Raw genomic sequence first — 21,179 nt, forward strand, 5'->3', positions numbered from 1 at the left:
GGGGAGGAGAGACAGGCTAGGGGGAGGAGAGACAGGCTAGGGGGAGGAGAGACAGGCTAGGGGGAGGAGAGACACGCTAGGGGGAGGAGAGACAGGCTAGGGGAGGAGATGGGGTTTGAGAGGAGGCTAGGGGGAGTAGAGACAGGCTAGGGGGAGGAGAGACAGGCTACGGGGAGGAGAGACAGGCTACGGGGAGGAGAGACAGGGTTTGAGGGGAGACTAGGGGGAGTGAGACAGGGTTTGTTTAGGGAGCAGTAAAGAGAAGGAGAAGTAAGGAGGTGACCAACTGTTGCTACCAGGACTACTTCCTCATTGTTGCCAGTGGGTTTGTTTGAAAATGGCTCCCTATTGTGTCAAGGTCAAAATGAATTAAATACAAGGAATAGGGTGCCCTATAGGGAATGGGGCGAATTTGCTACAGGCTGAGCTACCAGAGAGACAAACACTACTAGCCCCTTCTAATGTTGTCTTATGAATATGCCCCTAGTCTCCCTGTAAGGTAGGAGCGACTGAGATAACACTATTTATATAGTCCCCTCCTCCCTGTGTACCTGGAAGGTAAAAAAAAAAAAGGCCCCTACCTGGAAGGCTAGTTGACAGAGAGCCTCCACCCAGTCATGGTAGTTCTCTGAGGCCAGGATGTATCTCCTTTGTGTGGTGTTCAGGTCAAACGCTCTACAGTCTGGAGGTAGGTCAAAGGTCAACCATTTTATTTTAGATTTAAAAAAAAATATAAGAGAATTAAAGCGGGGCAAATAAATGTCATAAAGCAACATTTAAAACAGATAAACTGCCTTTAATAAATCAGGGGTTCAACTATTTCTCAGATTGCAGAGAGTATACACTCTCTGAAACACTGATATTAACAGATTAAGGACTGGTTTCATGGACAGATTAAGGACTGGTTTCAGATTAAGGACTGGTTTCATGGACAGATTAAGGACTGGTTTCAGATTAAGGACTGGTTTCATGGACAGATTAAGGACTGGTTTCAGATTAAGGACTGGTATCATGGACAGATTAAGGACTGGTTTCAGATTAAGGACTGGTATCATGGACAGATTAAGGACTGGTTTCATGGACAGATTAAGGACTGGTTTCACGGACAGATTAAGGACTGGTTTCACGGACAGATTAAGGACTGGTTTCAGATTAAGGACTGGTTTCATGGACAGATTAAGGACTGGTTTCATGAACAGATTAAGGACTGGTTTCAGATTAAGGACTGGTTTCATGGACAGATTAAGGACTGGTTTCATGGACAGATTAAGGACTGGTTTCATGGACAGATTAAGGACTGGTTTCATGGACAGATTAAGGACTGGTTTCAGATTAAGGACTGGTTTCAGATTAAGGACTGGTTTCACGGACAGATTAAGGACTGGTTTCAGATTAAGGACTGGTTTCACGGACAGATTAAGGACTGGTTTCAGATTAAGGACTGGTTTCAGATTAAGGACTGGTTTCAGATTAAGGACTGGTTTCACGGACAGATTAAGGACTGGTTTCAGATTAAGAACTGGTTTCAGATTAAGGACTGGTTTCATGGACAGATTAAGGACTGGTTTCATGGACAGATTAAGGACTGGTTTCAGATTAAGGACTGGTTTCAGATTAAGGACTGGTTTCATGGACAGATTAAGGACTGGTTTCAGATTAAGGAATGGTTTCAGATTAAGGACTGGTTTCATGGACAGATTAAGGACTGGTTTCACGGACAGATTAAGGACTGGTTTCACGGACAGATTAAGGACTGGTTTCACGGACAGATTAAGGACTGGTTTCACGGACAGATTAAGGACTGGTTTCACGGACAGATTAAGGACTGGTTTCACGGACAGATTAAGGACTGGTTTCACGGACAGATTAAGGACTGGTTTCACGGACAGATTAAGGACTGGTTTCACGGACAGATTAAGGACTGGTTTCACGGACAGATTAAGGACTGGTTTCACGGACAGATTAAGGACTGGTTTCACGGACAGATTAAGGACTGGTTTCATGGACAGATTAAGGACTGGTTTCAGATTAAGGACTGGTTTCAGATTAAGGACTGGTTTCATGGACAGATTAAGGACTGGTTTCATGAACAGATTAAGGACTGGTTTCAGATTAAGGACTGGTTTCAGATTAAGGACTGGTTTCAGATTAAGGACTGGTTTCAGATTAAGGACTGGTTTCATGGACAGATTAAGGACTGGTTTCATGGACAGATTAAGGACTGGTTTCAGATTAAGGACTGGTTTCAGATTAAGGACTGGTTTCACGGACAGATTAAGGACTGGTTTCATGGACAGATTAAGGACTGGTTTCATGGACAGATTAAGGACTGGTTTCATGGACAGATTAAGGACTGGTTTCAGATTAAGGACTGGTTTCAGATTAAGGACTGGTTTCAGATTAAGGACTGGTTTCATGGACAGATTAAGGACTGGTTTCAGATTAAGGACTGGTTTCACGGACAGATTAAGGACTGGTTTCAGATTAAGGACTAGTTTCAGATTAAGGACTGGTTTCACGGACAGATTAAGGACTGGTTTCAGATTAAGGACTGGTTTCATGGACAGATTAAGGACTGGTTTCAGATTAAGGAATGGTTTCAGATTAAGGACTGGTTTCATGGACAGATTAAGGACTGGTTTCACGGACAGATTAAGGACTGGTTTCACGGACAGATTAAGGACTGGTTTCACGGACAGATTAAGGACTGGTTTCACGGACAGATTAAGGACTGGTTTCACGGACAGATTAAGGACTGGTTTCATGGACAGATTAAGGACTGGTTTCATGGACAGATTAAGGACTGGTTTCAGATTAAGGACTGGTTTCATGGACAGATTAAGGACTGGTTTCATGAACAGATTAAGGACTGGTTTCAGATTAAGGACTGGTTTCAGATTAAGGACTGGTTTCAGATTAAGGACTGGTTTCAGATTAAGGACTGGTTTCATGGACAGATTAAGGACTGGTTTCAGATTAAGGACTGGTTTCAGATTAAGGACTGGTTTCACGGACAGATTAAGGACTGGTTTCAGATTAAGGACTGGTTTCACGGACAGATTAAGGACTGGTTTCATGGACAGATTAAGGACTGGTTTCATGGACAGATTAAGGACTGGTTTCAGATTAAGGACTGGTTTCAGATTAAGGACTGGTTTCATGGACAGATTAAGGACTGGTTTCAGATTAAGGACTGGTTTCACGGACAGATTAAGGACTGGTTTCAGATTAAGGACTGGTTTCAGATTAAGGACTGGTTTCACGGACAGATTAAGGACTGGTTTCAGATTAAGGAATGGTTTCAGATTAAGGACTGGTTTCATGGACAGATTAAGGACTGGTTTCAGATTAAGGACTGGTTTCAGATTAAGGACTGGTTTAATGGACAGATTAAGGACTGGTTTCATGGACAGATTAAGGACTGGTTTCAGATTAAGGAATGGTTTCAGATTAAGGACTGGTTTCACGGACAGATTAAGGACTGGTTTCACGGACAGATTAAGGACTGGTTTCACGGACAGATTAAGGACTGGTTTCAGATTAAGGACTAGTTTCAGATTAAGGACTGGTTTCATGGACAGATTAAGGACTGGTTTCACGGACAGATTAAGGACTGGTTTCATGGACAGATTAAGGACTGGTTTCATGGACAGATTAAGGACTGGTTTCATGGACAGATTAAGGACTGGTTTCATGGACAGATTAAGGACTGGTTTCACGGACAGATTAAGGACTGGTTTCAGATTAAGGACTGGTTTCATGGACAGATTAAGGCTAGTCCTGGACTGAAAACACTATACCGTCGTTAGGTAGGGCTGGAGGGCAGCTCTCCTCTGGGGCCAGGGTAACACTGAGGCAGTCACACAGCTGAACAATCCTCCTACACTGGGTGGACTTGGACTTGGAGCTGGCGGCTGTGTGGCCTCCGTCAAGGATGTCGTAGAATTCGACTCGACCGATGCCGAAAAGGCTAGAGGGGTAGAGAACCATCCACGTCTTCCTCCACGTTTTCTGCGGTGGACGGACACAGCAGTCAATCGCCATGAATTATTCTTAAAAGTGTTGAAAGAACCTTCATAACATCACTTTGAATTTGTAATGAGATGAGAATAGCCTTCAACATTTTCTTCCAACATTAGTAAAAGACTTTAATCGATTAGCTCAGTTGAGTAAAATCCTGCAGATATACTGCATCTTTGTAAAACACTCACCTTTCCAAACTTGTTGCCCTTAACGTAGAGCATCCCCTCCTTGAACACAACCTCCATCCTCTCCCTCTGTGTGAGGTAATCAAACAGTCCTGGACCTCCACCCTAGTGTAGCCTACGTACTCTCTCAAGTCTGTTCGTTAGGTTATCCTCTAGTAAAACTCTGAAGTCTGTTCTAATTTCTGTTCGTTAGGTTATCCTCCCCTGAAACGCTGTAGTCTGTTCTAATTTCTGTTCGTTAGTTTATTCTCCCATAAAAAACTCTGTAGTCTGTTCTAATTTCTGTTCGTTAGGTTAACCACCAGCACCTCAGAGTTCAGCAGCCTCCCCAGTCTGTGTTAACACGGCTACATCCACCACTACCAACTGACAGTCCCTTCCCCCCCCCGTCTCTCCACTGCAGCTGTGTTCCAGCGTAGTCAACGCAGCAGTCTGAGGCGATAGTGAACCTGCAGATCAGCAGAAGCAAGTGGTCTAGGTTCCCTTCCTTCCTCTCTACAAACACGTCATTTACCAGAGAAAGATACTATTTTTCTCTCCATCTGACTTTAAAAAAATAAATATATGTTTACATGTCTCACCAGAAAAGACATGCGGAAAATAAACAAGTAATATATGTAATAAATTAAAACAGATCGTAACAGAGCTGTAGTGCGATGATTAAACTCATTCTTAGTTATAATCTAAAACTTCTTATCGTGTTCACCATGGTTACGGAAGACACCCTTCTCACTTCCCTTTCTGAAGGTAATTCTATCGAAGACCGCGGTATTTCAACACACATTTCTACAGTCCGAAGTTACTAAATCGTTCCACTGTCCATAAAAATAAGCACAGTGGAAAGTCTGATGTGGTTCGTAAAATTGATTTATTAACGTTGCAGTGAAATTTGATTAAATTTTTTAATACAAAACAGAAAATAATAAAACAGATAAGAGAAATAGTTCAACCTTTTATACATACAGAGCGATTCTGTCTTTATCTTATCAGCCCCCGGGGACAATGTTGGGCAACAATAAAAAATACATGTTACTTCCTCTATTCCACGAATGCTCAGAGAAGCAAGGGCATCCCAAACATGTCCGTCTCACAGAGCCATGTATATCAAGCGGACCAGCTGGGCCAAAATCCTATCTCAAATACTATTTGACGTGCACTTGGAACAATCCTTTTGGGAACAATCCCAATTGGTCCCCATTGTACCTGGCAAAACAAACCAGGCACAGCATCAAAGTAGGTGACAGTATTTTGAGTATTCCGTGACGTAAACTCAGAAGTCCATGGAGCTGTGCGCCAGGTAGTCTTTGCGTCCGATATTGGTGACCTGTTTGGTCTGCATGGCCTCCAGTTTGGGACAGTCTGTGATACGATGACCCAGACCACCACAGAACGTACAGCCTCTCTCTCCTGGGAAACAGTTACAAGAAAAACAACCGGTAGGAACCAGGCCAAGACAGACGTCTGGGCTACTAAATCAGAGTTACAGAAATAAACTATTTAAAAAAAGAATAACTTCTGTGAATAGAAAAGGAGAAATGAGTGACAGAATAGCAGCAGAAGCTGAGCGATAGGAATATATCAACAGAGACAGAGACATATATATCAACAGAGACATATATATCAACAGAGACAGAGACATATATATCAACAGAGACAGAGACATATATATCAACAGAGACATATATATCAACAGAGACAGAGACATATATATCAACAGAGACAGAGACATATATATCAACAGAGACAGAGACATATATATCAACAGAGACAGAGACATATATATCAACAGAGACAGAGACATATATATCAACAGAGACAGAGACATATTTATCAACAGAGACATATATATCAACAGAGACAGAGACATATATATCAACAGAGACAGAGACATATATATCAACAGAGACAGAGACATATATATCAACAGAGACAGAGACATATATATCAACAGAGACAGAGACATGTATATCAACAGAGACAGAGACATATATATCAACAGAGACATATATATCAACAGAGACAGAGACATATATATCAACAGAGACATATATATCAACAGAGACAGAGACATATATATCAACAGAGACAGAGACATGTATATCAACAGAGACATATATATCAACAGAGACAGAGACATATATATCAACAGAGACATATATATCAACAGAGACAGAGACATATATATCAACAGAGACAGAGACATATATATCAACAGAGACAGAGACATATATATCAACAGAGACAGAGACATGTATATCAACAGAGACATATATATCAACAGAGACAGAGACATATATATCAACAGAGACAGAGACATATATATCAACAGAGACAGAGACATGTATATCAACAGAGACATATATATCAACAGAGACAGAGACATATATATCAACAGAGACATATATATCAACAGAGACATATATATCAACAGAGACAGAGACATATATATCAACAGAGACAGAGACATATATATCAACAGAGACAGAGACATATATATCAACAGAGACAGAGACATATATATCAACAGAGACATATATATCAACAGAGACATATATATCAACAGAGACAGAGACATATATATCAACAGAGACAGAGACATATATATCAACAGAGACAGAGACATATATATCAACAGAGACATATATATCAACAGAGACATATATATCAACAGAGACATATATATCAACAGAGACAGAGACATATATATCAACAGAGACAGAGACATATATATCAACAGAGACATATATATCAACAGAGACAGAGACATATATATCAACAGAGACAGAGACATATATATCAACAGAGACAGAGACATATATATCAACAGAGACAGAGACATATATATCAACAGAGACATGTATATCAACTGAGACATGTATATCAACAGAGACATATATATCAACAGAGACATATATATCAACAGAGACAGAGACATATATATCAACAGAGACAGAGACATATATATCAACAGAGACAGAGACATATATATCAACAGAGACAGAGACATATATATCAACAGAGACAGAGACATATATATCAACAGAGACATATATATCAACAGAGACAGAGACATATATATCAACAGAGACAGAGACATATATATCAACAGAGACAGAGACATATATATCAACAGAGACATGTATATCAACAGAGACATATATATCAACAGAGACAGAGACATATATATCAACAGAGACATATATATCAACAGAGACATATATATCAACAGAGACAGAGACATATATATCAACAGAAACATGTATATCAACAGAGACAGAGACATGTATATCAACAGAGACATATATATCAACAGAGACAGAGACATGTATATCAACAGAGACAGAGATATCAACAGAGACAGAGACATATATATCAACAGAGACAGAGACATGTATATCAACAGAGACATATATATCAACAGAGACAGAGACATATATATCAACAGAGACATATATATCAACAGAGACATATATATCAACAGAGACAGAGACATATATATCAACAGAGACAGAGACATGTATATCAACAGAGACATATATATCAACAGAGACAGAGACATATATATCAACAGAGACATATATATCAACAGAGACAGAGACATATATATCAACAGAGACAGAGACATATATATCAACAGAGACAGAGACATATATATCAACAGAGACAGAGACATGTATATCAACAGAGACATATATATCAACAGAGACAGAGACATATATATCAACAGAGACATATATATCAACAGAGACAGAGACATATATATCAACAGAGACAGAGACATGTATATCAACAGAGACATATATATCAACAGAGACATATATATCAACAGAGACATATATATCAACAGAGACATATATATCAACAGAGACATATATATCAACAGAGACATATATATCAACAGAGACATATATATCAACAGAGACATATATATCAACAGAGACATATATATCAACAGAGACAGAGACATATATATCAACAGAGACAGAGACATATATATCAACAGAGACAGAGACATATATATCAACAGAGACAGAGACATATATATCAACAGAGACATATATATCAACAGAGACAGAGACATATATATCAACAGAGACAGAGACATATATATCAACAGAGACAGAGACATATATATCAACAGAGACATATATATCAACAGAGACATATATATCAACAGAGACAGAGACATATATATCAACAGAGACATATATATCAACAGAAACATATATATCAACAGAGACAGAGACATATATATCAACAGAGACATATATATATAAACAGAGACAGAGACATATATATCAACAGAGACAGAGACATATATATCAACAGAGACAGAGACATATATATCAACAGAGACAGAGACATATATATCAACAGAGACAGAGACATATATATCAACAGAGACATATATATCAACAGAGACAGAGAGAAACACATACAGTTGAAGTAGGAAGTTTACACTTAGGTTGGAGTCATTAAAACTCGTTTTTCAACCACTCCACAAATTTCTTGTTAACAAACTATAGTTTTGGCAAGTCAGTTGGGACATCTACTTTGTGCATGACACAAGTCATTTTTCCAACATTTGTTTACAGACAGATTGTTTCACTTATAATTCACTGTATCACAATTCCAGTGGGTCAGAAGTTTACATACACTAAGTTGACTGTGCCTTTAAACAGCTTGGAAAATTCCAGAAAATGATGTCATGGCTTTAGAAGCTTCTGATAGGCTAATTGACATCATGGGAAAATCAAAAGAAATTAGCCAAGACCTCAGAAAAAAATCGTAGACCTCCACAAGTCTGGTTCATCCTTGGGAGCAATTTCCAAATGCCTGAAGGTACCACGTTCATCTGTACAAACAATAGTACGCAAGTATAAACACCATGGGACCACGCAGACGTCATACCGCTCAGGAAGGAGACCCGTTCTGTCTCCTAGAGATGAACGTACTTTGGTGCGAAAAGTGCAAATCAATCCCAGAACAGCAGCAAAGGACCTTGTGAAGATGCTGGAGGAAACAGGTACAAAAGTATCTATATCCACAGTAAAACAAGTCCTATATCGACATAACCTGAAAAGCCGCTCAGCAAGGAAGAAGCCAATGCTCCAAAACCGCCATAAAAAGCCAGACTACGGTTTGCAACTTCACATGGGGACAAAGATCGTACTTTTTGGAGAAATGTCCTCTTGTCTGATGAAACAAAAATAAAACTGTTTGGCCATAATGATCATCGTTATGTTTGGAGGAAAAAGGGGGAGGCTTGCAAGCCGAAGAACACCATCCCAACCGTGAAGCACGGGGGTGGCAGCATCATGTTGTGGGGGTGCTTTGCTGCAGGAGGGACTGGTGGACTTCACAAAATAGATGGCATCATGAAGGTGGAAAATTATGTTGATATATTGAAGCAACATCTCAAGACCTCAGTCAGGAAGTTAAAGCTTGGTCACAAATGGGTCTTTCAAATGGACAATGACCCCAAGCATACTTCCAAAGTTGTGGCAATATGGCTTAAGGACAACAAAGTCAAGGTACTGGAGTGGCCGTCACAAAGCCCTGACCTTTGCGAGCAAGGAGGCCTGAAAATCTGACTCAATTACACCAGCTCTGTCAGGAGGAATGGGCCACAATTCACCCAACTTATTGTGGGCTTGTGGGAGGCTACCAGAAACATTTGACCCAAGTTAAACAATTTAAAGGCAATGCTACTAAATACTATTTGAGTATATGTAAACTTCTGACCCACTGGGAATGTGATGAAAGAAATAAAAGCTGAAATAAATCATTCTCTCAACTATTATTCTGACATTTCACATTCTTAAATTAAAGTGGTGATCCTAACTGACCTAAAACAGGGAATTCTTACTAGGATTAAATGTCAGGAATTGTGAAAAACTGAGTCTAAATGTATTTGGCTAAGGTGTATGTAAACTTCTGACTTCAACTGTATATATACCTATATATCAACAGAGAGAGAGACACATATTTATCAACAGAGAGAGAGACACATATTTATCAACAGAGAGAGAGACACATATTTATCAACAGAGAGAGAGACACATATTTATCAACAGAGAGAGAGACACATATTTATCAACAGAGAGAGAGACACATATTTATCAACAGAGAGAGAGACACATATTTATCAACAGAGAGAGACACATATTTATCAACAGAGACACATATTTATCAACAGAGACACATATTTATCAACAGAGAGAGAGACACATATTTATCAACAGAGAGAGAGACACATATTTATCAACAGAGAGAGACACATATTTATCAACCGAGACACATATTTATCAACAGAGAGAGACACATTTATCAACAGAGAGAGACACATATTTATCAACAGAGAGACACATATTTATCAACAGAGAGAGACACATATTTATCAACAGAGACACATATTTATCAACAGAGAGAGACACATATTTATTAACAGAGAGAGAGACACATATTTATCAACAGAGAGAGACACATATTTATCAACAGAGACACATATTTATCAACAGAGACACATATTTATCAACAGAGAGAGACATATTTATCAACAGAGAGACACATATTTATCAACAGAGAGACACATATTTATCAACAGAGAGAGACACATATTTATCAACAGAGAGAGAGACATATTTATCAACAGAGAGAGAGACATATTTATCAACAGAGAGAGAGACATATTTATCAACAGAGAGACACATATTTATCAACAGAGAGAGAGACATATTTATCAACAGAGAGACACATATTTATCAACAGAGAGAGAGACATATTTATCAACAGAGAGAGAGACATATTTATCAACAGAGAGACACATATTTATCAACAGAGAGACACATATTTATCAACAGAGAGAGAGACACATATTTATCAACAGAGAGAGAGACATATTTATCAACAGAGAGAGACATATTTATCAACAGAGAGAGACACATATTTATCAACAGAGAGAGAGACATATTTATCAACAGAGAGAGAGACATATTTATCAACAGAGAGAGAGACATATTTATCAACAGAGAGACACATATTTATCAACAGAGAGAGAGACATATTTATCAACAGAGAGACACATATTTATCAACAGAGAGACACATATTTATCAACAGAGACACATATTTATCAACAGAGAGAGAGACATATTTATCAACAGAGAGAGAGACATATTTATCAACAGAGAGACACATATTTATCAACAGAGAGACACATATTTATCAACAGAGAGAGAGACACATATTTATCAACAGAGAGAGAGACACATATTTATCAACAGAGAGAGAGACATATTTATCAACAGAGAGAGACATATTTATCAACAGAGAGAGACACATATTTATCAACAGAGAGAGAGACATATTTATCAACAGAGAGAGAGACATATTTATCAACAGAGAGAGAGACATATTTATCAACAGAGAGACACATATTTATCAACAGAGAGAGAGACATATTTATCAACAGAGAGACACATATTTATCAACAGAGAGACACATATTTATCAACAGAGACACATATTTATCAACAGAGAGAGACACATATTTATCAACAGAGAGAGACACATATTTATCAACAGAGAGACACATATTTATCAACAGAGAGACACATATTTATCAACAGAGAGACACATATTTATCAACAGAGAGAGACACATATTTATCAACAGAGAGAGACACATATTTATCAACAGAGAGACACATATTTATCAACAGAGAGACACATATTTATCAACAGAGAGACACATATTTATCAACAGAGAGAGAGACATATTTATCAACAGAGAGACACATATTTATCAACAGAGAGAGAGACATATTTATCAACAGAGAGACACATATTTATCAACAGAGAGAGAGACATATTTATCAACAGAGAGACACATATTTATCAACAGAGAGAGACACATATTTATCAACAGAGAGACACATATTTATCAACAGAGAGAGAGACACATATTTATCAACAGAGAGACACATATTTATCAACAGAGAGAGAGACATATTTATCAACAGAGAGAGCGTGAGAGAGAGGAAGGAAGGAGGGAGAGTAAGTAGCAGAAAGAGATTGGGATTAGTGTTACCTCCGATATCCAGCATGGTCTCGTCTCCTGTCTGTAGGACCTGAAGAACAGGAGGAACCTTCTGCTTGGCCTCTATCAGCAGGGCCTTCAGATCCATCAGCACGGACTCATCTATAGGAGGGAACATTTCAAGGGTTCAAGAAGAACCAAAAGGAAGAAAAGGACTGAAGCTACCTGGACTTATCCAAGCGTCATTTTTATTTTCTGTTGCAAATTATTATTAGTATGTTTGTTTTTTAAAATTTCTGTTCATTAAGTACCCCAATTAAGTACCCCAATTAAGTACCCTAATTAAGTACCCTAATTAAGTACCCCAATTAAGTACCCCAATTAAGTACCCTAATTAAGTACCCTAATTAAGTACCCTAATTAAGTACCCCAATTAAGTACCCCAATTAAGTACCCTAATTAAGTACCCTAATTAAGTACCCTAATTAAGTACCCTAATTAAGTACCCTAATTAAGTACCAGGTGTTTTCTCTACAAATCTGTTTTAAGAGGCATCTGATACAACAGCAATGGAAACCAAGATGATGGATAAATGTAGAGAATCAAGTGACGGTTTGTTTCTTACCACAGCCTTTGTTGATGAAAGTGGTGGCGATCCCAGTCTTCCCTGATCGACCGGTTCTACCAATCCTGTGGACTGGAACACAAAACAAAAGTTTTTTTTTGTTTTAGTCAGTCACAGTGGATGAGTCTGATTATAGAGAGGGAATACATGAGATTTAGGGGGAACAATAACGTGCACTTGGAGGGGAGATATGAACAGAAATATGAGAAGAAATGGGGTAACATGTACTCTCTCTCTAGGCCAGGTTACGCTCTCTCTAGGCCAGGTTACGCTCTCTCTAGGCCAGGTTACGCTCTCTCTCTAGGCCAGGTTACGCTCTCTCTCTAGGCCAGGTTACGCTCTCTCTCTAGGCCAGGTTACGCTCTCTCTCTAGGCCAGGTTACGCTCTCTCTCTAGGCCAGGTTACGCTCTCTCTCTAGGCCAGGTTACGCTCTCTCTCTAGGCCAGGTTACGCTCTCTCTCTAGGCCAGGTTACGCTCTCTCTCTAGGCCAGGTTACGCTCTCTCTCTAGGCCAGGTTACGCTCTCTCTCTAGGCCAGGTTACGCTCTCTCTCTAGGCCAGGTTACGCTCTCTCTCTAGGCCAGGTTACGCTCTCTCTCTAGGCCAGGTTACGCTCTCTCTCTAGGCCAGGTTACACTCTCTCTCTAGGCCAGGTTACGCTCTCTCTCTAGGCCAGGTTACTCTCTCTCTCTAGGCCAGGTTACTCTCTCTCTCTAGGCCAGGTTACTCTCTCTCTCTAGGCCAGGTTACTCTCTCTCTAGGCCAGGTTACTCTCTCTCTAGGCCAGGTTACTCTCTCTCTAGGCCAGGTTACTCTCTCTCTAGGCCAGGTTACTCTCTCTCTAGGCCAGGTTACTCTCTCTCTAGGCCAGGTTACTCTCTCTCTAGGCCAGGTTACTCTCTCTCTAGGCCAGGTTACTCTCTCTCTAGGCCAGGTTACTCTCTCTCTAGGCCAGGTTACTCTCTCTCTAGGCCAGGTTACTCTCTCTCTAGGCCAGGTTACTCTCTCTCTAGGCCAGGTTATTCTCTCTCTAGGCCAGGTTACTCTCGCACTGGGCCAGGTTACTCTCAGATTATTCTGTTAAATGACCAAAATGTAAAAAACGTTTTATTGATTGAGATGTGAAGTCTTACCATAGTTCTCTATCTCCTCTGGCATATCATAGTTGACCACGTGCTGTATAGCAGGGAAGTCCAGACCTTTAGACGCCACATCGGTAGCTACCAACACATCCTTCTTCCCTTCCTTAAAGGCCTCGATGGCTTTGGTACGCTCCTCCTGGTCTGGAAACACATAGCAGAGTGGGAATGAAATAGCACCCCTATTTAGGTAGTCACAGCAGGAGTTTGGGGTTTTAATCTTACCATTTCCTCCACTCCTTTCAGCACTAGGGCACATGTTAAAGGCAGGGGACTAGTGGTTGAGGTAGGAAAACTAGGGGGGGTTAGTGATCTTACCTTTTCCTCCGTGGATAGCCACAGCCTCCACTCCTTTTAGCAGGAGATATTCATGAATGGCGTCCACGTCTGCTTTCTTCTCAGCAAACATCAACACCTGGGAGACAGAACAACGCTACCATCTTACCTTCTGATTAAACAACAACAACACTACCATCTTACCTTCTGATTAAACAGCAACAACACTACCATCTTACCTTCTGACTAAACAACAACAACACTACCATCTTACCTTCTGATTAAACAACAACAACACTACCATCTTACCTTCTGATTAGACAACAACAACACTACCATCTTACCTTCTGATTAGACAACAACAACACTACCATCTAACCTTCTGATTAAACAGCACTACCATCTTACCTTCTGATTAGACAACAACAACACTACCATCTAACCTTCTGATTAGACAACAACAGCACTACCATCTTACCTTCTGATTAAACAACAACAACACTACCATCTAACCTTCAGATTAAACAACAACAACACTACCATCTTGTTACTAACCGGAGGAGGGGCCGTTACTAACCCGGAGGAGGAGCCGTTACTAACCGGAGGAGGGGCCTGTTACTAACCTGAGGAGGGGCCGTTACTAACCGGAGGAGGGGCCGTTACTAACCGGAGGAGGGGTTGTTACTAACCAGAGGAGGGGCCGTTACTAACCGGAGGAGGGGCCGTTACTAACCGGAGGAGGAGCCGTTACTAACCGGAGGAGGGGCCTGTTACTAACCTGAGGAGGGGCCGTTACTAACCGGAGGAGGGGCCGTTACTAACCGGAGGAGGGGCCGTTACTAACCGGAGGAGGGGTTGTTACTAACCGGAGGAGGAGGGGCCGTTACTAACCGGAGGAGGAGGGGCCGTTACTAACCGGAGGAGGAGGGGCCGTTACTAACCGGAGGGGCCGTTACTAACCGGAGGAGGGGCCGTTACTAACCAGAGGAGGGGCCGTTACTAACCGGAGGAGGGGCCGTTACTAACCGGAGGAGGAGCCGTTACTAACCGGAGGAGGGGCCTGTTACTAACCTGAGGAGGGGCCGTTACTAACCGGAGGAGGGGCCGTTACTAACCGGAGGAGGGGCCGTTACTAACCGGAGGAGGGGTTGTTACTAACCGGAGGAGGAGGGGCCGTTACTAACCGGAGGAGGAGGGGCCGTTACTAACCGGAGGAGGAGGGGCCGTTACTAACCGGAGGGGCCGTTACTAACCGGAGGAGGGGCCGTTACTAACCGGAGGAGGAGGGGCCGTTACTAACCGGAGGAGGAGGGGCCGTTACTAACCGGAGGAGGAGGGGCCGTTACTAACCGGAGGAGGGGCCGTTACTAACCGGAGGAGGAGGGGCCGTTACTAACCGGAGGAGGAGGGGCCGTTACTAACCGGAGGAGGAGGGGCCGTTACTAACCGGAGGAGGAGGGGCCGTTACTAACCGGAGGAGGAGGGGCCGTTACTAACCGGAGGAGGAGGGGCCGTTACTAACCGGAGGAGGGGGGGCCGTTACTAACCGGAGGAGGGGGGGCCGTTACTAACCGGAGGAGGGGGGGCCGTTACTAACCGGAGGAGGGGGGGCCGTTACTAACCGGAGGAGGAGGGGCCGTTACTAACCGGAGGAGGAGGGGCCGTTACTAACCGGAGGGGCCGTTACTAACCGGAGGAGGAGGGGCCGTTACTAACCGGAGGAGGAGGGGCCGTTACTAACCGGAGGAGGAGGGGCCGTTACTAACCGGAGGAGGAGGGGCCGTTACTAACCGGAGGAGGAGGGGCCGTTACTAACCGGAGGAGGAGGGGCCGTTACTAACCGGAGGAGGAGGGGCCGTTACTAACCGGAGGGGCCGTTACTAACCGGAGGAGGAGGGGCCGTTACTAACCGGAGGAGGGGGGGCCGTTACTAACCGGAGGAGGAGGGGCCGTTACTAACCGGAGGAGGAGGGGCCGTTACTAACCGGAGGAGGAGGGGCCGTTACTAACCGGAGGAGGAGGGGCCGTTACTAACCGGAGGAGGAGGGGCCGTTACTAACCGGAGGAGGAGGGGCCGTTACTAACCGGAGGAGGAGGGGCCGTTACTAACCGGAGGAGGGGGGGCCGTTACTAACCGGAGGAGGAGGGGCCGTTACTAACCGGAGGAGGAGGGGTTGTTACTAACCGGAGGAGGAGGGGTTGTTACTAACCGGAGGAGGGGCCGTTACTAACCGGAGGAGGAGGGGCCGTTACTAACCGGAGGAGGAGGGGCCGTTACTAACCGGAGGAGGAGGGGCCGTTACTAACCGGAGGAGGAGGGGCCGTTACTAACCGGAGGAGGAGGGGCCGTTACTAACCGGAGGAGGAGGGGCCGTTACTAACCGGAGGAGGAGGGGCCGTTACTAACCGGAGGAGGAGGGGCCGTTACTAACCGGAGGAGGAGGGGCCGTTACTAACCGGAGGAGGGGCCGTTACTAACCGGAGGAGGAGGGACTGTTACTAACCGGAGGAGGAGGGGCCGTTACTAACCGGAGGAGGGGCCGTTACTAACCGGAGGAGGGGGGGCTGTTACTAACCGGAGGAGGAGGGGCTGTTACTAACCGGAGGAGGAGGGGCCGTTACTAACCGGAGGAGGGGCTGTTACTAACCGGAGGAGGGGGGGCCGTTACTAACCGGAGGAGGAGGGGCCGTTACTAACCGGAGGAGGAGGGGCCGTTACTAACCGGGGGAGGAGCCGTTACTAACCGGAGGAGGAGGGGCCGTTACTAACCGGAGGAGGAGGGGCCGTTACTAACCGGAGGAGGAGGGGCCGTTACTAACCGGAGGAGGAGGGGCCGTTACTAACCGGAGGAGGAGGGGCCGTTACTAACCGGAGGAGGAGGGGCCGTTACTAACCGGAGGAGGAGGGGCCGTTACTAACCGGAGGAGGAGCCGTTACTAACCGGAGGAGGAGGGGCTGTTACTAACCGGAGGAGGGGCTGTTACTAACCGGAGGAGGGGCTGTTACTAACCGGAGGAGGAGGGGCCGTTACTAACCGGAGGAGGAGGGGCCGTTACTAACCGGAGGAGGGGCTGTTACTAACCGGAGGAGGGGCCGTTACTAACCGGAGGAGGGGCCGTTACTAACCGGAGGAGGAGGGGCCGTTACTAACCGGAGGAGGAGGGGCCGTTACTAACCGGAGGAGGAGGGGCCGTTACTAACCGGAGGAGGAGGGGCCGTTACTAACCGGAGGAGGAGGGGCCGTTACTAACCGGAGGAGGAGGGGCCGTTACTAACCGGAGGAGGAGGGGCCGTTACTAACCGGAGGAGGAGGGGCCGTTACTAACCGGAGGAGGAGGGGCCGTTACTAACCGGAGGAGGGGCTGTTACTAACCGGAGGAGGGGCCTGTTACTAACCGGAGGAGGAGGGGCCGTTACTAACCGGAGGAGGGGCCGTTACTAACCGGAGGAGGGGCCGTTACTAACCGGAGGAGGGGCTGTTACTAACCGGAGGAGGAGGGGCCGTTACTAACCGGAGGAGGAGGGGCCGTTACTAACCGGAGGAGGAGGGGCTGTTACTAACCGGAGGAGGAGGGGCCGTTACTAACCGGAGGAGGAGGGGCCGTTACTAACCGGAGGAGGAGGGGCCGTTACTAACCGGAGGAGGAGGGGCCGTTACTAACCGGAGGAGGAGGGGCCGTTACTAACCGGAGGAGGAGGGGCCGTTACTAACCGGAGGAGGAGGGGCCGTTACTAACCGGAGGAGGAGGGGCCGTTACTAACCGGAGGAGGAGGGGCCGTTACTAACCGGAGGAGGAGGGGCCGTTACTAACCGGAGGAGGAGGGGCTGTTACTAACCGGAGGAGGAGGGGCCGTTACTAACCCGAGGAGGAGGGGCCGTTACTAACCGGAGGAGGGGCTGTTACTAACCGGAGGAGGGGCTGTTACTAACCGGAGGAGGGACTGTTACTAACCGGAGGAGGGGCCGTTACTAACCGGAGGAGGGGCCGTTACTAACCGGAGGAGGGGCCGTTACTAACCGGAGGAGGGGCCTGTTACTAACCGGAGGAGGGGCCGTTACTAACCGGAGGAGGGGCCGTTACTAACCGGAGGAGGGGCCTGTTACTAACCGGAGGAGGGGCCGTTACTAACCGGAGGAGGGGCCGTTACTAACCGGAGGAGGGGCCTGTTACTAACCGGAGGAGGGGCCTGTTACTAACCGGAGGAGGGGCCTGTTACTAACCGGAGGAGGGGCCGTTACTAACCGGAGGAGGGGCCTGTTACTAACCGGAGGAGGGGCCGTTACTAACCGGAGGAGGGGCCGTTACTAACCGGAGGAGGGGCCGTTACTAACCGGAGGAGGGGCTGTTACTAACCGGAGGAGGAGGGGCCGTTACTAACCGGAGGAGGGGCCGTTACTAACGTTTCCGAGGAAGTTCTGCATCAAACAAAAGGTCTCAAGTCTTTTAATTAAACCGAAGTCCCGCCTTAGTGATGTCACTGACTACATCATTACCTTTTAACTCCTGAGACCAAACCCCTGCATCCACAGCTATACAAACAAACCCCTGCATCCACAGCTATACAAACAAACCCCTGCATCCACAGCTATACAAACAAACCCCTGCATCCACAGCTATACAAACAAACCCCTGCATCCACAGCTATACAAACAAACCCCTGCATCCACAGCTATACAAACAAACCCCTGCATCCACAGCTATACAAACAAACCCCTGCATCCACAGCTATACAAACAAACCCCTGCATCCACAGCTAAACAAACAAACCCCTGCATCCACAGCTAAACAAACAAACCCCTGCATCCACAGCTATACAAACAAACCCCTGCATCCACAGCTATACAAACAAACCCCTGCATCCACAGCTAAACAAACAAACCCCTGCATCCACAGCTATACAAACAAACCCCTGCATCCACAGCTATACAAACAAACCCCTGCATCCACAGCTAAACAAACAAACCCCTGCATCCACAGCTATACAAACAAACCCCTGCATCCACAGCTATACAAACAAACCCCTGCATCCACAGCTATACAAACAAACCCCTGCATCCACAGCTATACAAACAAACCCCTGCATCCACAGCTATACAAACAAACCCCTGCATCCACAGCTATACAAACAAACCCCTGCATCCACAGCTATACAAACAAACCCCTGCATCCACAGCTATACAAACAAACCCCTGCATCCACAGCTATACAAACAAACCCCTGCATCCACAGCTATACAAACAAACCCCTGCATCCACAGCTATACAAACAAACCCCTGCATCCACAGCTATACAAACAAACCCCTGCATCCACAGCTATACAAACAAACCCCTGCATCCACAGCTATACAAACAAACCCCTGCATCCACAGCTAAACAAACAAACCCCTGCATCCACAGCTATACAAACAAACCCCTGCATCCACAGCTAAACAAACAAACCCCTGCATCCACAGCTAAACAAACAAACCCCTGCATCCACAGCTAAACAAACAAACCCCTGCATCCACAGCTAAACAAACAAACCCCTGCATCCACAGCTAAACAAACAAACCCCTGCATCCACAGCTATACAAACAAACCCCTGCATCCACAGCTAAACAAACAGACAGCTTCAGTGTTTATCTAAAAACTAGGCAATAAACGTCCACTCCCCAAAGTTGATTTATTGTAGAATGTCTGACTAGTCTCTTATCTCCCACAATCTCCTGCAGAGTTCTGTCTCAGTCACACATTTATAAGAGGGGTCTTCTTTGTGTGAGTGAGTGAGTGAGTGAGAGAGTGAGAGAGTGAGAGAGTGAGAGAGTGAGAGAGTGAGAGAGTGAGAGAGTGAGTGAGTGAGTGAGTGAGTGAGTGAGTGAGTGAGTGAGTGAGAGAGTGAGAGAGTGAGAGAGTGAGTGAGTGAGTGAGTGAGTGAGAGAGTGAGAGAGTGAGAGAGTGAGTGAGTGAGTGTGCAAACAACTGTGGACCAATTCTAAAACTATATAATGAATATATATATTGTTAATCTGTAGTCTAGGACCCTATAAATGTAAAGAGGGAGGAGTCTTATAACCCCTCCCCTTCTATTAATAAAACATAAGCATAATCAATTATTCTAATACATCAAACATTTTGGTACAACCCTTTTCATGACCCCTAGGTGACCCCGACAGGCTGTTACTAACCGGAGGAGGGGTCTTCTGTAGACACTCCAGCAGGTACACCATTTTAGCCTCCTCCTTCACATACTCCACTTCCTGTAAATTAAATACAATGTAAAAACAATCAATGTAAACATTTTAATAGTCATTATTATATTAAACAGTCAATTTTGCAAGTCAGTGGCAAAAGTACACAAACCTATTTAATTTACGATATTCCTGTGAATTTATTATTAAAGTTATTAGGTTGCTTCCCAAGTTGTACCGCATTCACCATATAGTGCACTACTTTTGACCAAGGCAGTGGACAAATTTTGACGAGGCAGTACACTATATAGGGAACAGGGTGCTACGGTATTGGGGACGGATCAATCATTTTTCCGCTGGTGTGTTGTACCTGAATGACATCCAAGCTGGCAGCGCCGGCCCGGCCCACGTTGATGGTGATGGGTTTGACCAGGGCACTCTTGGCAAAGTTCTGGATCTTCTTGGGCATGGTGGCACTAAACAGAAGAGTTTGTCTCTGGCCCTGCAAATCAAATCAAATTTATCACATGCGCCGAATACAAACATGTATAGAGACCTTACAGTGTAAAAAATATATAAGTAAATAGAAAATAAAAGTAGCAAATAATTAAAGAGCAGCAGTAAAATAACAATGTGGAGGCTATATACAGGGTGTTACGGTAGAGTCAATGTGGAGGCTATATACAGGGGGTACCGGTACAGAGTCAATGTGGAGGCTATAT

The 21,179-nt window shown here is 44.3% G+C and overlaps 2 protein-coding genes across 2 annotated transcripts in view; both read right to left on the reverse strand.

Moving 5' to 3' along the window:
- Positions 1-5,006, reverse strand: part of dok3 (docking protein 3) — a 28,762-nt gene extending 23,756 nt beyond the window's left edge. The window contains exons 1-3 of the mRNA XM_055927901.1: positions 4,212-5,006; positions 3,801-4,011; positions 582-682 (exon numbers count right to left, since the gene is read on the reverse strand). Coding sequence (XP_055783876.1) covers positions 582-682; positions 3,801-4,011; positions 4,212-4,268 — 369 coding nt within the window. The 5' untranslated portion in view covers positions 4,269-5,006. The remainder of the gene's footprint in view (positions 1-581; positions 683-3,800; positions 4,012-4,211) is intronic.
- A 51-nt stretch (positions 5,007-5,057) lies between these two features.
- The window catches only part of LOC129858569 (probable ATP-dependent RNA helicase DDX41), a 34,259-nt gene continuing 18,137 nt past the window's right edge, over positions 5,058-21,179 (reverse strand). The window contains exons 3-9 of the mRNA XM_055927902.1: positions 20,828-20,959; positions 20,455-20,526; positions 14,330-14,426; positions 14,006-14,155; positions 12,872-12,943; positions 12,298-12,408; positions 5,058-5,615 (exon numbers count right to left, since the gene is read on the reverse strand). Coding sequence (XP_055783877.1) covers positions 5,479-5,615; positions 12,298-12,408; positions 12,872-12,943; positions 14,006-14,155; positions 14,330-14,426; positions 20,455-20,526; positions 20,828-20,959 — 771 coding nt within the window. The 3' untranslated portion in view covers positions 5,058-5,478. The remainder of the gene's footprint in view (positions 5,616-12,297; positions 12,409-12,871; positions 12,944-14,005; positions 14,156-14,329; positions 14,427-20,454; positions 20,527-20,827; positions 20,960-21,179) is intronic.

Source organism: Salvelinus fontinalis, chromosome 6 (genome assembly GCF_029448725.1).
Source record: "Salvelinus fontinalis isolate EN_2023a chromosome 6, ASM2944872v1, whole genome shotgun sequence".
NCBI lineage: Eukaryota > Metazoa > Chordata > Actinopteri > Salmoniformes > Salmonidae > Salvelinus > Salvelinus fontinalis.